The 14806-nt window shown below is 41.4% G+C and overlaps 1 protein-coding gene across 2 annotated transcripts in view; it reads left to right on the top strand.

Moving 5' to 3' along the window:
- Positions 1 to 14806, top strand: part of FBXW8 (F-box and WD repeat domain containing 8) — a 135197-nt gene that overhangs the window by 56651 nt on the left and 63740 nt on the right. For both annotated transcript variants that reach the window (XM_053587459.1, XM_053587460.1), the window contains exon 5: positions 8936 to 9093. In XM_053587459.1, the coding sequence (XP_053443434.1) occupies positions 8936 to 9093 (158 nt within the window). The remainder of the gene's footprint in view (positions 1 to 8935; positions 9094 to 14806) is intronic.

Here is a 14806-nt window from a genome sequence, read left to right on the forward strand (position 1 = left end):
AAAATATGCAGCATCCCATAAAAACAGCTACACCGTTTGTTGCCACCTTTTCTGGTGAGGTAAATGGACGTTCCCTCAATCGTGAGTAGCCATTCAGACACAACATTATTTTTTTCAGCTAAAATTTCCCATTTCTTTCACTTGAGAAAATGGGCGTTCTGAAGTCACCATTCTCTACAGTCACCTGTCTTTCTTTCGGAGTTCGATGTCTGTCTGCATTTTCTCTTGGACTTCTTGAAATGCCAGTGAGGTTTAGTGTGTGTTCTTCTTATGCTCTAGAAAAAGAGATATTATCTAGAAAGTTTTAAGTGATCAGAAAATGTGTCTTTTGTTTATTTCTTTGTTTTATTTTGTAGTTTGATGGTGACAATTCTTCAAATTTTAGGATGTTTTTAAGGTTTCATGTATTTCCTAGAGGAAAAAGAATAGAAGAAAAGGGGGCATAAAAAAAAAAAAGGAAAAGAAAAGGGGACATGAGAATATCTCTGTTGTTTTGTGATGCTTGGACTGTTCTCTTTCTCCCAGTTGCACTTTGGAAGTTAAGTATTGCAAACAGGTGACATCAAGAGTTCAGAAGGGTGGCAGTAGAAAACCTGAAGTGTCAGGCTGGGTGTAATTTGCTGTAAGTAGTGAAGGAGAGCCACCTAGTGAACGAGATTATCTCAGGTAGAACCCGAAGCTCTCTGGGGGTCCCTGTGCCAGCTCTGCTAACCATTAAGCTGTTAGCTCACTAGGAGCTTTTATCAGATGCCCAGGAGTATGGTGGTGTTTTGCAATAAACTCTCTGACTGTTATTTAAGATTCATAAGACTGAAGCATCTCAGTTTGCATAAGAAAACATACTTTTCTATTCACATTAGAGGACCATTTTCCTTCCCTTTCAGTTAAAAAATATATTAAGCAAAGAGTGTTAAGGTTTTTTTCATTACTCCAAACGTTTTTTCTGCTGATGGATGTGATTGGCCTTTTCAGCACAGGTCCTGCCTTTACTGGAAGGAATAGCAACTGTGTATCCATGTTTTTCCTTGCCAACTGTGGTTGGAGGGAGAACTGTACCATTTAATGTTGTAAAATATTAGCTGTCTTCCTTCCCTAAAAATACTCAGTAGTCTCACTTTTTGTATCATTCCCTTTGAGGCAAGTGTGCCCAAGTATAGATACGTAACAAAACCACCCGCTCCTCTCTAAGCAACCAAGAGAACGCGCTGTTGCTTCAGCTGCCAGGCATGGCCTGATTAAAATGTGTGTGTGTTTTTTTTTAATCTTTTTTAGCTCTGTCCACACACTCTGCATATCAGAGTTGAGAGGGTTTCCAGTCTTCTGTAGAAAGGAAGCGAAATTTGGGGCTTCTAGTTTATATATGTAAAATTTGGTATCTGAATCTCTGCTTAGTTCAATTTGCCTATTGGTAATTCAGTAGAATTGTATTGTTTTATAATTAAAAACTGTTGGAAAATATCAGTTTGAACATAGTCAACTAAGGTAACTTGAATTACTTTTTGACTGTTTTTCCCTCTCTTTTTCCCAGTAATTAAAAATACAGCTTTGTATCAACTGTGTACTGTGCCAGAATATTAGTAGTGCCTTCAATCTGACAATAACTTGTATTTACCCTAAACTTTAAAATATTCTGTATTGAGGAACTAAAGTCCTCATGGATAGTGTTTCTAATATTCTGCTGGTTTTGTGTAAATGGATAAAAAATAGATTAATACCAATGGATTACTTTGAGGCTCTTGAGATAACAGATATTTTATAAGTACAGATTGTTATTAAAGTCATGTTCGATAAATGTCACACATACATATACTTACTAAGAACATGCTTTCCCATCGTTCTCCTTTTTAAAAACCTTTTTCTCCTGACAGTTTTCCTTTTCGCCTTGTTTTGTATAGATCTGTGCTACTGCTTATTATAACATTGGACTGTTTTCCGTAAGGAATTTGATCATTATCTGTGAAAATGAAAAATACTTTAAAATTTATTTATTTATTTTCTGCTGTGAGGTATACATGCTCTTCTGGTAAATAAGTCTGAGGTAAGATATTGATACGTGACTAGAGGAGAGCATTACATTTATTATATCTTTAATGAAGGAGCTCGAGAATATCCTTAATAAATACTAGTGAACTCATGACGGCATTTATCCATCTCTGGTTCTCCAAGGAATAATGGGAAGGGCCACAGCTACAATAACTCTGCATAATCATCATTGACTCTGACTCTATTGATTGTGATTAACCAAGATGTATGGAAAACAGTTCTAAGTGTGTAGTGCATGTATCTCGTAAGGTCCATTAAGATGTTCATTAGTTTTCAATTGATGCGTCTTAAGCCCCACTCGATGTTTGTGGTAGTGCATTTCCACAGAAAGACTCTTCACTGTGGGACTGAGTTCATTTTGTTAATTGCATAATACAACACAGTCATGTTTCATAGAAAATAGTAAATACTCTTTCTTCTATTGATTTGTAATCTTTGGTGTTTCTGGAGAAAGTATGGAGCAAGTGAATAGTTCTTGAAACCTCTACATGTTAAGGGCAGGAGTGTTTCTTGAAATGCGGGCACTCACTGTACTTTTGGGGGCCTCTGCTTGATTGCTCAGTAGGCTTCAAACCACTTCCTTCTTCCAGGTTTAAGTAGGTAGATTCATTCATTCAGTCGACATTCACTAGGCAGGGTGAATAGCCCTCACACATCCCTTGTTCATGGGGATTTTATGGGCTGACAAGGGGTACAATTATTGGTGGTTACAAAGCACGTGGGAGACGTGAGGGTACGGGGGGAGTAAGGCACATAACACATGAGGGAGAGGTGCCTGGTACATGCTTAACATTGGCTAGGCTCATCCTGGGAAGTGACACTTTGCCTGAGTCTAGAAGGATATCTATCCAGGAATTGGCCAGGCAGAGTTTTGTATGGGGCAGGAGTGCTGCCTTCCTCACTCCCCAACCTGTGGTGGTCATTAAAAATCCATTACAGCATTTATTTCAGAATCCTTCTCAATACAAGGCTCTGGGCAGCCACTCCCATTTTATTGGTTTTGACATGCTGATGAAACCGTTTGCTGTTCCTGACCTAAAGCCTCATGACAACTGTCCTCTTGGGTGCTGTGGGTGCTTGGTCAAGATAGAACTATAGCTTCCTTTGGGGGTGGCTGTATTTGTATTTCTGATCCTGCAGAGGGGGGGAGTTTTACCAGCTGTTGTAAATATCCTTCTACAAACACCTGAGAAGCAAGCCTGGGAGTGAGATTATTTTGTTGGCTTCTCGCCTTCCAGTTTCAAGTTTGTGGTGGGATTGATGACTTAGGGTCAGGGACTGTGCCCTCCAAGCCTGAGTCACAATATTGAGAACAATGATTCCTTCTATTGCCCTTCAGTGGAGATTTTTTTTTTTTTTTTTTTTTTTCAGTTTTTTTGGCCGGGGCTGGGTTTGAACCCACCACCTCTGGCATATGGGGCGCCCTGCTGCTTTGAGCCACAGGCGCCACTCTGGAGATGGTTTTTAAAAGCAGGATTTGTTTGCAGATACTGTCATCTGAGGAGGCAGACCTAAGCAGTGATTGAGAAAAACCTGGGGCACCTTTTGATCCCAGCTGTACCACTAAAATGTTTCTTATGACCATGGGCAAGTCACTTAACCTTACTTGTGAGCATTCTTAAAATAATCCCCCCGGTTGTTGTGAAGAGCCTCGAAAAAATTTGTTTTTAGCAAATAAGAGCTGGCACATGGAAGCAATATGGAACCCCTGCTGGATATTTATGAAGAAAAAAGGTTAAAGGTTGTTTTTAGCTGTACAGTATTTCTTCCTTCTCTTTCTTCTAGTCTCTTAGTCCAAATAAGTAGCCTGCTTATTGGAAACTTACTAGTTAATGAAAGCTCTTTGGTGGGAAATCATTTTAAATTGGCAATTGCTCTGGCATACTGAGCTTGAGAGAGGCTCTATTCTCATTCTTTCGAAAAAAAAAATCAACTGTAGTCTCTGACCTACTTATTTAGAGGTAAACTCAACCTTGCCAAGCGTAAAAAAGGTTGAGAAAGCATACAGTTTCACTGGTCCGTGCCACAGGCTGGGGCACATCCTCACTCATTTGGAAAAGGGATTTTTCTCCTTCAGTTTTTCTTTAGTATTCTTACATCAGTTAGAATATTAGTTGCAGTTGTGCTTTGTATAGACACTAATTAGAGAGCCATCAACATTGGGGTCCAAAGGCTTACTGACAATGCAACTGTCATAGTGGTGTCTTAATTGGTTGAGTGTAATTGTCATTAGGCAGCGATAAAGACATCTGGAGCTCTGGATAAAAATCAGCCTTTTCCCTACCTCCATTCAATATCTGTTCTTGCCTCTCCTGGTCAATGTTGTTAAGTACTTTTAGATCACATTTAGGGTTTGGTCCAGGTCTTTCTGCCCAGCCAATGTTCTACTCGCCTGAAAATGTCTTGTTTCTTTAGCACGAGTTCATGAGTGCCGAGTCTGACTGTCATGCTTTCACTTGTATTCAGTTTGGGAGCCTGCTGCTGAGTCATAACTCAGGAACTGCTGAAATAGGTTATTTAGTCTCTGTTCCATCAATAAAGGAGGCAGTCTTTTATATTTTACCTCCTGAGTCATTTTGCAGCAAAACATGTATGTTGTTATTATGCTCTTTGGTCATGAAGAATAGAGTTTTTATTTTTATTTTTTTTGTAGAGACAGTCTCACTTTACCACCCTTGGTAGAGTGCCGTGATGTCACACGACTCACAGCAACCTCCAGCTCTTGGGCTTACGTGATTCTCTTGCCTCAGCCTCCCGAGCAGCTGAGACTACAGGTGCCTGCCACAACGCCTGGCTATTTTTTTTTTTTTTTTTTTGGTTGCAGTTTGGCCGGGGCCGGGTTTGAACCCGCTACCCTCAGTATGTGGGGTCGGGGCCGGCACCCTACTCACTGAGCCACAGGCGCCGCCCAGAGAATAGAGTTAATTGAAACATATATCTATGGAAAACTTCATGTTTACTGAAATAATTTGGCATATCCAATGTTTTATAGAAATATATTTTAATCAGTTTGGAAATAAATGCAAAAAGTCTAAAATTATTTTTGTTGCTATTTTATGAAAATAATTTTACGGTTGGGGGTCACCATAACATGAGGAACTGTATTAAAGGGTCACGGCATTAGGAAGGTTGAGAACCACTGGCATAGGGAGTTCTAAAAGCATTTCAGGTGGTTTTAATGTGCAATCAAGACTGAGCCCCACCAGACTGGGTGCAGAGGAGGGTAGGCTCTGCAGGGAAGTGGCTAATATACAGTTGGGGTGCACAGGTCAGAGTGTTTGGAAGATTGTCTGTAGGCTGGCTCATGCTAAGGAAGAGAAGGCAAGGCTGGGAGAGGGCTGGAACCTCCTCTGTTTTCAGTAGGGCCCGTAAATAAACCTTTATCAATAAGGTGTTAAGAGGAGGGCTCCCTGGGTATGTGTCAGACACTGTCCTCATCTTACTGTTGTCCTTCTAGTCATTAAATGCAGGGCTGTGAACAAGACCCTGGCCTCAGAGTTTTATAGGCTGGTAAGGAGATAAACGGTAAGATAATCACACTTTTACACAGTTGCCATGAGGAAAATACCTGGGTGCCATCAAGATGGATCATAGTGAGGGGTATACTTTAGTGACCCACCTCATGGTGGGTGAGGGAGAAAGAGAGTGTTTTCAGAAGAAAGAGTCATGCAGTCAAGTATTTTGGAGGGTTTGGATTGTGCAGTTTGATAGGAAGTGAGTACAACTGAGAAGCAGGGAGCCTGTAATAGTTGGGGTAAAGGGATGGAGGGCTTTGGAAGCCTCTCTGGGAATGAGAACAGAAAGAGCTTGGTGACCTGAGCTTACGTAGCAGTGTTGAAGGGGCTCCCTTTTCATACCAGTGACCTGGGATGGATGATACCATTGATTGAAATGGGGAATTCTGGCCAGACGCTGTGGCTCACACCTGTGATCCTAGCACTCTGGGAGGCCAAGGTAGATGGATCGCTTGAGCTCAGGAGTTGAAGATCAGCTGGAACAAGAGCAAGACCCCATCTCTACTAAAAATAGAAGAAGAAAAAAAAAAACTAGCCAGGCATCGTGGCAGGTACCTGTAGTCTCAGCTACTGGGGAGACTAAGGCAAGAGGATCACTAGAGCCCAAGAGTTTGAGGTTGCTGTGAGCTATGATGATGCCACTGCACTGTACCCAGGATGACAGAGTAATACTCTGTCTCAAAAAAATAATAATAATAAGGAACTCAGATACAAGCTAGTTTGATGGTGATCTGAGCTCCTGGAGGGCAGCTTCTTTACGAGAAAGGCTCATGGGGAACCTTGTAGATGTTAATTGAGTACTGTTCTCCTAGGATCCCTGCCCTCTCTCCTGCAACACAACCCCAAGATAAGGAGTTGTGCAACAGTTTGTCTTTCTAAATTCACTCTGTCTGCTTTAGCAGTTGAGGCACCTTTTTTCTTTTTCTTTTCTTTCTTTCTTTCTTTTTTTTGAAACAGAGTCTCAGTTTGTCACCCTGGGTAGAGTGGTGTGTTACAGCTCACAACAACCTCAAACTCTTGGGCTCAAGCCCTCCTCTTGCCTCAGCCTCCCAAGTAGCTGGGACTTCAGGCACCTGCCACAACGCCTGGCTGTTTTTAGAGATGGGGTCTTGCTCTCATTCAGGCTGGTCTTGAACTTGTCAACTCAGGCAATCCACCCTCGGCGCCTTTTCTCAAGCCTTGTGGTGTTTGTTCCTTTGCCTGGGAACTCTGCTGTTGTTACAGGGGCTGGTGCTCAGGCCACCAAAACTCTGCTCTGCACCCTCTTTTCCCACCATGGACCCTTGGGGTGCCACAAAGAGCAGACCACTGGTTCCTAAAAACCAGGATGACCAAGACTGATAGGAAGTAAGTACATTTTCCTGGTTTGTGTACTTTTACTCAGAGTTCCTTAGTTCTCTGATTTCCTAAATTTCTCCCTCCTTCCCTACCTCTATATTTCTGATTTTGCTATTTTTTTTATCTTTTATGAAGCAGCTAGCTCCTTTCACACAGAATTTAACCTTAAGAACTGTATACAATTTAGAAATTGAAAGGTATTATCTCTATTCAGTGTCTCTGCAGCTAATAAGCAAGTGGCCTCACTGCAGAGAGTGACCTGAGTTGTTCTCAGTTTGTCAAGTTGAGCCTAATATTTTGGGTGCAGCGGGGTCTGGGGTACATTCACCTCTGGAAAGCCGTACTTTGGCTGGAGTGATATCTATTATCCACCCTTGCTTGCATGTCACAGGGCTTAAGACACATGTGTTGTGAGCATTTCTATTTGCTATAGGATCAGTGGTCAAACAGAGGCCCAGCACCCAGTTTCAGAAAGCGCATCTCTCCTGTCACGTTCTCTATACCACATGCCCACCCTGGGTGCTGTCCTGCAGGTGGAGAGCAGAGTTCTCCCACCTGAGGAGTTGGTATGACAGAAAGACCTTTGGTTTGTATAATATATGTCTTTACTGTAGATTAGTAACCTGGGGGCAGTATTGTAATAATAGTAAATGAGGTGGGTGGCGCCTGCAGCTCAAGCAGCTAAGGTGCCAGCCACATACACCACAGCTGGCAGGTTCGAATCCAGCCGCAGGTTCGAATCCAGCCCGGGCCTGCCAAACAATGACAACTACAACCAAAAAATAGCCGGGTGTTGTGGCGGGTGCCCTTAGTCCTCGCAACTTGGGAGGCTGAGGCAAGAGAATCACTTAAGCCCAGGAGTTGGAGGTTGCTGTGAGCTGTGACGCCACAGCACTCTACCCAGGGCTTATAGCTTGAGGCACTATCTCAAAACAAAAAACAAATAGTAAAGGAGGTACTTCTGAATCCGAGCATCCTTAGTTTCTTAAGAAATCTCACGAAACACTGATCTTCTATAGCTCTTTCAGAAAGGTATCACATCAGAGACTTCAGTGATTCATTGAATCTCAGAGGTTATCTTCTTCAGCTCTACAAAGAAACCTTCAAGGAACTATGGCTAGGGCCTCAGGAAGACTGTGAAACCTTAAAATTATCTGCCTATCTTTGTGTGGGTACGGCATGAGGCTTTAGAAGCATTTCTCTCCATTTCCCCTATAACATACAGTTGGTTTACATGTGGAATGACCCCCTCTGTAGCAGATGTAAGGAACTGAGCTTTAATACTAGTGGCAGGCAGCACCTCACCTGGTCATCTGGCCACTCCATTATCCTGGAGGCCTTGTGTCTGAGCAGGTTCTGGCGCTGCCTTGGCTTTGATGGAGAGAGTCATTTTTTGGAGTGGTAGTAGTGATAGCATAGAGTGAGCACTCATGTTTTCTAAGTAGGCAAAACCAGGGGGTGTCATGCATTCGGCAAGAGCTTTTCATGAGAAGGCAGCACTGTCTGGCTGCTAAAGGCAAGATTTAATTGTTTCAGCAAATCAATGAGTCTTCAGGGATTTTAATCAGTCAAATCTGATGCATGGGCGAGGTATTAGAAAGCCTGCATCTGTAAGACCATTAGTTCTTAGTATCCCTGTAGCATAGCTTTCTATTTCATGTATGCGCACGCATGTGTGTTTATGGGTAAATAGTATTGCTTATACAAATTTCATTCCCTTTAATGAGAGAACTTACGGTAGCAGATTGGTTATAATAGTGTAAAAAGAAAAGCAAGATCTGGATACCCACATCTTATTATGATTTTCTCATTTGAAATTGTCACCATTGTGCTGTGTGAATGTGAAATGTGTTCACAGCCTTCTGTCATCTAGTTGATATTTTCTCCTATTGGAATTCCTTGTCTGAACAGTGCTTCAGAAGTGGCTCCACACTGACCAAATCTTATTCCTCTGTTGATTTAAAACCCTCCACATTGCCCCCTACTGTGGCCCTGTTCTTCAGTTCCCTTTTGGAACCAAGCATGTCCTTCTTTTCCAGGTATACATCAGGGGATGTGAGAGTTTGGGACACCCGCACCTGGGACTATGTAGCCCCCTTCCTGGAATCAGAGTATGAGGAGGATGAGCCTGGAATGCAGCCATATGTCTCCTTTGTGAGGATAAACAGTTCGTTGGCGGTAGCGGCTTATGAGGATGGTAAGTAACCACAACCCTCCTCCCTATTAAGGAAAAAAAAAATGAAATGCTTTACAATAATTAAGCAGCTGTGGCTGCCCCTCTCCCCCCCCCCCCACGTAATCCCTCCATACGTACATGTGGGTGCACACACATGTTCACACACATACTCACTCTTGCCTTTATGTGAAGAAGTTGGCCAGTAACCCTCAGTGCATTAGTAGGCATTGGAACACAGCACCCATTAAAACTGGTGTTTAAATCCTACTGAAACTGTCAGGCTGGGTGTTAGTGCCAGACACAAGGCTGGCCAAGCCATCTTAAGCAAATAACTTGTTTGGTGTAAAATATTAAATATACTTGGCTTACTTTTTCTTTAGCTCTGCTCAGCCCAAAGAGAATAGTGAAAAGGGCATAGTCATAGATAATCTATTGACAAATAAAATAGAAAAATGAAAGTCATTGCCTACCTTTCCATGACACTTACATACCATACAAGATAATTGATAATAATATGTTGTCTCTTTGGTAATGTTAAAATTCTTTTTGAGCATCTGTGGGTTTACAGAACTGGGTATGAGTAGGCTGAAACTAGTTTCTCTTATGTACTCAACATTTTGTAACTAATGAAGTAATAATTTCAATGGCTATGGTATCCTATACACTTGGTGTTATGCTCCTAACCTCTATTATGTTGTGAAGTTTTGAATCTCCACAAGCTTTGTTTTCCTGTTTGCCTGAAAGTTGGACTACAACATCTGTCAGGATGTTAGTGTCGATGTGTGGCACCATCGCAAATCTTTAGAGTCAGTGTAACATTAGCTTGTCTCAAAGGGACAAAACTATAGTAAAGTAGCTATGGGGAATTTTATATCCATATGCTGTTTTTAAAATTTAGGACCAAGATCTAGAATATATTTTAACTTCTTTAGCAATGTGAACTCTCTTCTTTTGGTGAGATCAGTATTTTTTTCAACTTTTTTTTAAATCTCAGCACACTCAAACCTATAGTTAAACTTCCATGGCATACTTAAATTATTTTGATCAAAAAAAAAAAAAAGGAATATACTTACTGTGCTCTGAACTTCTTTTGAAAATAATTTAATGAATGATCTTTAAAAATTTTGGAGCACACCTAAGATCTCATAGCGCACCAGTTGAAAATCACTAGGTTAAATGTTCATAGACACTGTTGATGGATTTTTCTTTTTAGCCTATAGAAATTTAGCTAAACCTTTTCTGTGGTATAATTATTAGGACTACTTCGTATGTTTATTGAAATCTTGGGTAAATACATAAGAGCAGCTTGAACATGTTTGCTATTTTTTAAATTATCAGTGAGTTTTTTTTTTTTTCCAAAACACCTCTACAAAGGCTGCAGTCCTTTTAAGTTAGAATTATAAGTTTTAGAATCATTTCCTAGCCTCCCTCTACCATTCACTACACGTGAATGTGCACATACACATTCTTCTACAAATGGGGAAACTGAGGTCCAAAGAAGCCTGTAAGTAAATTGCTTAAGATTGTAGTCAGTAGTGAGTCCAGAACTATGATTGTGCCTCCTAAACCTTGCTGTGGTGGCGGTGCAGTTTATGGAACCCTAAACAAAGATACTCTTGTAGAAATGTGTGCTTGATTTATTTGCAGCCCGCCCAAATCTCATATTTTGTGAGCTTGAAAATACAGCTTAAGATGATGTGCCGCTGTGCTGCTGCTGGCTTTATATTGTTGGTTAGAATTGTCTTTGTTGCCCTCATCTGCATTCTTGGACAAAAATGTTAGGGAACAATGTAGATATGATAAAGAACCTACTTTCTTTGGTAAATACTTGGCAAGTGATTGCCAATATATATTTTAAATACTTGGTTTAAAAATTTGATAAAATTCAGACAGCAAAAATGTCTATCAAACTTCAAAGAAAACATATTCAAAAAAAAGTTGGAAAGTGTCCCTCCTTCTCCCCCCACTTTTAACCCTCTCATTTACACATGGGTCCCACTCTGTTTACTTTTCTGTGTCTTTTTTTTTTTTAAACCTCATGACACATTCTGGTGATCTTCCATATTAGCACTTATCAGATAAACCTTATTGTTTTTAATGCCTGTGTAGTATTGCATTATGTAGCTGTATTATAATTTATTTATTAAAGCCCATATTGATGTACATTTGAGTTGTTTATTTTTGTCTTTGAAAACAGTGCTGCAAGCACTATCCTTGAACAAATGACATGATGGATTTGTGCAAGTATAGCTGTGGGCTCAAGTGCCAGTGACTGCTGGGTCGAATGCTATGGCTGCTTTAGGTTTTGATAAATACTGCCAAATTGCCCTCAAGAAAGTTACACCAGTTTACTCTCGCTAAAAGCATACAAGAGTGACTATTCCCTCCTACATGACTGATAGGTGAAAATGGTATCTTACTGTTGTTTTTATCTCCCTCCTCCGCCCCACCTTTTTTTGAGATAGAGTCTGTGTCTCTTGCCCTGGGTAGAGTCCATTGTAGCTTACTGCAGCCTCAAACTTCTGGGCTCAAGCAATCCTTCTACCTCAGCCTCTTGAGTAGCTGGGACTACAGGTGCCGACTGTGATGCATGGCTAATTTTTCTTTTTTAGTAGAGATAGTCTCTTGCTCAGGCTGGTCTTGAACTCCTGAACTCAAGGGATCCTCCTGCGTCAGTCTCCTGGGAATGCTAGAAACAAGTGTGAGCCACTTCGCCTGGCCCTGGCTCTTCCTTTCTTTCTTCTTTTTTTTTTTTTGTAGAGACAGAGTCTCACTTTACCGCCCTCGGTAGAGTGCCATGACGTCACAGGACTCACAGCAACCTCCAGCTCTTGGGCTTACGCAATTCTCCTGCCTCAGCCTCCCGAGCAGCTGGGACTGCAGGCGCCGGCCACTACACCCGGGTGTTTTTTTTTTTTTTTGTTGTTGTTGTTGTTGCAGTTTGGCCGGGGCTGGGTTTGAACCCGCCACCCTCGGTATATGGGGCTGGCGCCCTACTTACTGAGCCACAAGCGCCGTACCCTTTCTTTCTTTTTTAATGTTAACCGTTATGGCTGATTTTTAATGTTTATGTCTTGATCAATATAGAATTCATCCTGGATTAGTATGAGATAAGGATCCAAGGATTTTTTATTTCCATCATCTATCTAGATTGAGGTGCTGCCTTCATTTTTATTTTATTTATTTATTTAGAGACAGTCTCACTTTGTTACCCTTGGTAGAGTACCGTAGCATCACAGCTCACAGAAACCTCCAGCTCCTGGGCTTAGGCGAATCTCTTTGTCTCAGCCGCCCGAGTAGCTGGGACTACAGGTGCCCCCCACAGTGCCTGGCTATTTTTTTGTTTCAGTTTGGCTGGGACCTGGTTTGAACCTGCCACCCTCGGTATATGGGACCGGTGCCCTACTCACTGAGCCACAGGTGCTGCCCTATTTTATTTTTTTGAGACAGAGTCTCAAGCTGTCACCTTTAGAGTAAAGTGATGTCACAGCTCACAGCAACCTCCAACTCTTGGGCTTAAGCGATTCTCTTGCCTCAGCCTCCCCAAGTAGCTGGGATTGCAGGCACCCGCCACAACGCTTGGCTATTTTTTGGTTGTAGTTGTCATTGTTGTTTGGCAGGCTGGGGCTGGATTTGAACCCACCAGCTCTGGTGTATGTGGCTGGTGCCTTAGCCACTTGAGCTACAGGTGCTGAGCCAAGATTGAGGTTCTGCCTTTATAAGCTTGTAGATATGAAATTCATTTCGTATCTGGGTCTGTTTCTTGACTTTATGTTCTGTTTCAGTTGTTCTGTCTGACAGTTTACAGTCTGTCTTTGGGTTTTATATCATGCTCATGTTCTTCCAAGGCTGTAGTGTTCATAGTGAAATTTTTGGTTTTGTCTCAATTTCCTTTTGGTATTGAAGGTTATTTCTTTTATGAGACCTCTTGTGTTTTCTTGTTTCTCTCTTGTGCTGAGCTTGTTTTACCAGTCTGATCTGGGTGGTTAATGTTTTTGTGATAACAAGTTCTCGTTCTTTCCCTAGACCTCAGGTGGCTGTATCTTTACTCTCACTTCAGTTTAGCAGATGGACGCTACAGTACTTATACCAACATATACATGAATAGCTACTTCTTGGAAAAGATAGATTCAGATAGTCTAACCTCATTTTTACATTATTCCTTTCTGGGAGCAGCTAACTGTTAAATAGCACTTCTTAGGCAAAAGCATGGCACAAAAATGTACCTTGTAGTTTCTGCTGTATAAAATTTGTGACTACCCACAGAAAAGAAGAATAAGATAATAAAATGAGTTAATGAACTTTAGCTTTCTGGTTATGCCAAAGTGAAGCTCTGTAGCCACCGAGACCCCCTTGATAGTCTACATAGGCATTGTCCATGGAAGGAGAATCCAGAAAGAGAGATGGAACCTGCTTTGGGAGAAAGTAAGTGTTCCCTACTTCCTTTTTAGCCTCCTTGCCCTGCAGGAACACTGTACATGCACCTGGGGTATAGAGATTTGGCAAGGTGATCCACAGTTGTGATTTTTTGAATTCCAACCCACTGGCCTCATATTTCTTCTGCCTTGTTTCCGATTGTCAGCACTGGCCATTCTCCAGTTTGATTTTACCACTAATTGTGTTGCACGTTACCATACCGAAATGAATCAAATCAAAATGCTTTTCCTGGAGCATTAGATAAAGCAGGCGAAGGTTCTGAGTAATGAGCAGATGCTGCTAATGCAGGGACAGTGGAGACCTTGCCAGGACTCCATCTGCTCCATGCTTGCCTGCCTTTGGCCTGGTGCCATGGCATTAGGGAATGGCAGTGTGCTTGAAACCCGCTCCCTGGTCACAGAGTTTGTTTTAAAAGCTTACTTTTTGGTGAGAAATGAGATTACACACTTCTTAGATGCAGAGAAGTTCTTATTTGTCCCCCTCAGTGGAGAGAGGAGAGACAAGATCCAGGGCCTATTAGCATGTGGTTATAGGTGAGACAGCCAACAGTCCTCTTTATGTGGTGCTGTCAAGCAAGGCAAAATGGCTTATCCACTTCTGCAGCACTCCCAGAACAATTGTCTGAACACAAACATGCTCCATTGTCTGGGACCGTGCCTGCCCTGGAGTGAAGTGACTATGATTTCTCATTTACTGACATTTAAACAATGGATAGGAGTGAGTCTCTTTAGCATCTTTTCAGCAGTGAACAGTAGGACCACATTTTAGTTAGATGGCTATGAAGACCAGCTGTTTCTAAAGTTTTATTTATAGTTTCATGTTTAATGAAAAAGTCGGGTTTTAATAGTTTTGCTGGTATTTATTGTGTGTTGATGATGACACGTGAAAGTGATGATATTGCCTTTGAATATAGTATACAATATCACCACCACCCCTTTGTGAATGCTGAAGTTTTAGAAGTGGATTATTAACATGCTGAAGAACTGGGTGGGAGATGGCTAGGAAAAGTGACTGTGGATTATGGGCAATTTGATTTTTGTTATGGTGGTTCTTTTCTGGTCATTTTCTCCAAGTTTCAATAATTTATTATTGCTTGATATCTTTGCCTACCCTTAGGTCTAGGAGTACTTGTTTTTCAGACACTTAGCAAATGAAACAACTTTCTAACAAAAACTCAGAAAAATACTAGGTGTAGTCCTTTGAAAAGATAGGGTACATTTATAAATTTAATCAAAAAAAGTTCTTGACAATAGAAATACTCACATTTTAAAGACAGCCAGAGGAGAATTAAAAAACT

This window comes from Nycticebus coucang, chromosome 4 (assembly GCF_027406575.1).
Source record: "Nycticebus coucang isolate mNycCou1 chromosome 4, mNycCou1.pri, whole genome shotgun sequence".
In the NCBI taxonomy this organism is placed as follows: Eukaryota; Metazoa; Chordata; class Mammalia; order Primates; family Lorisidae; genus Nycticebus; species Nycticebus coucang.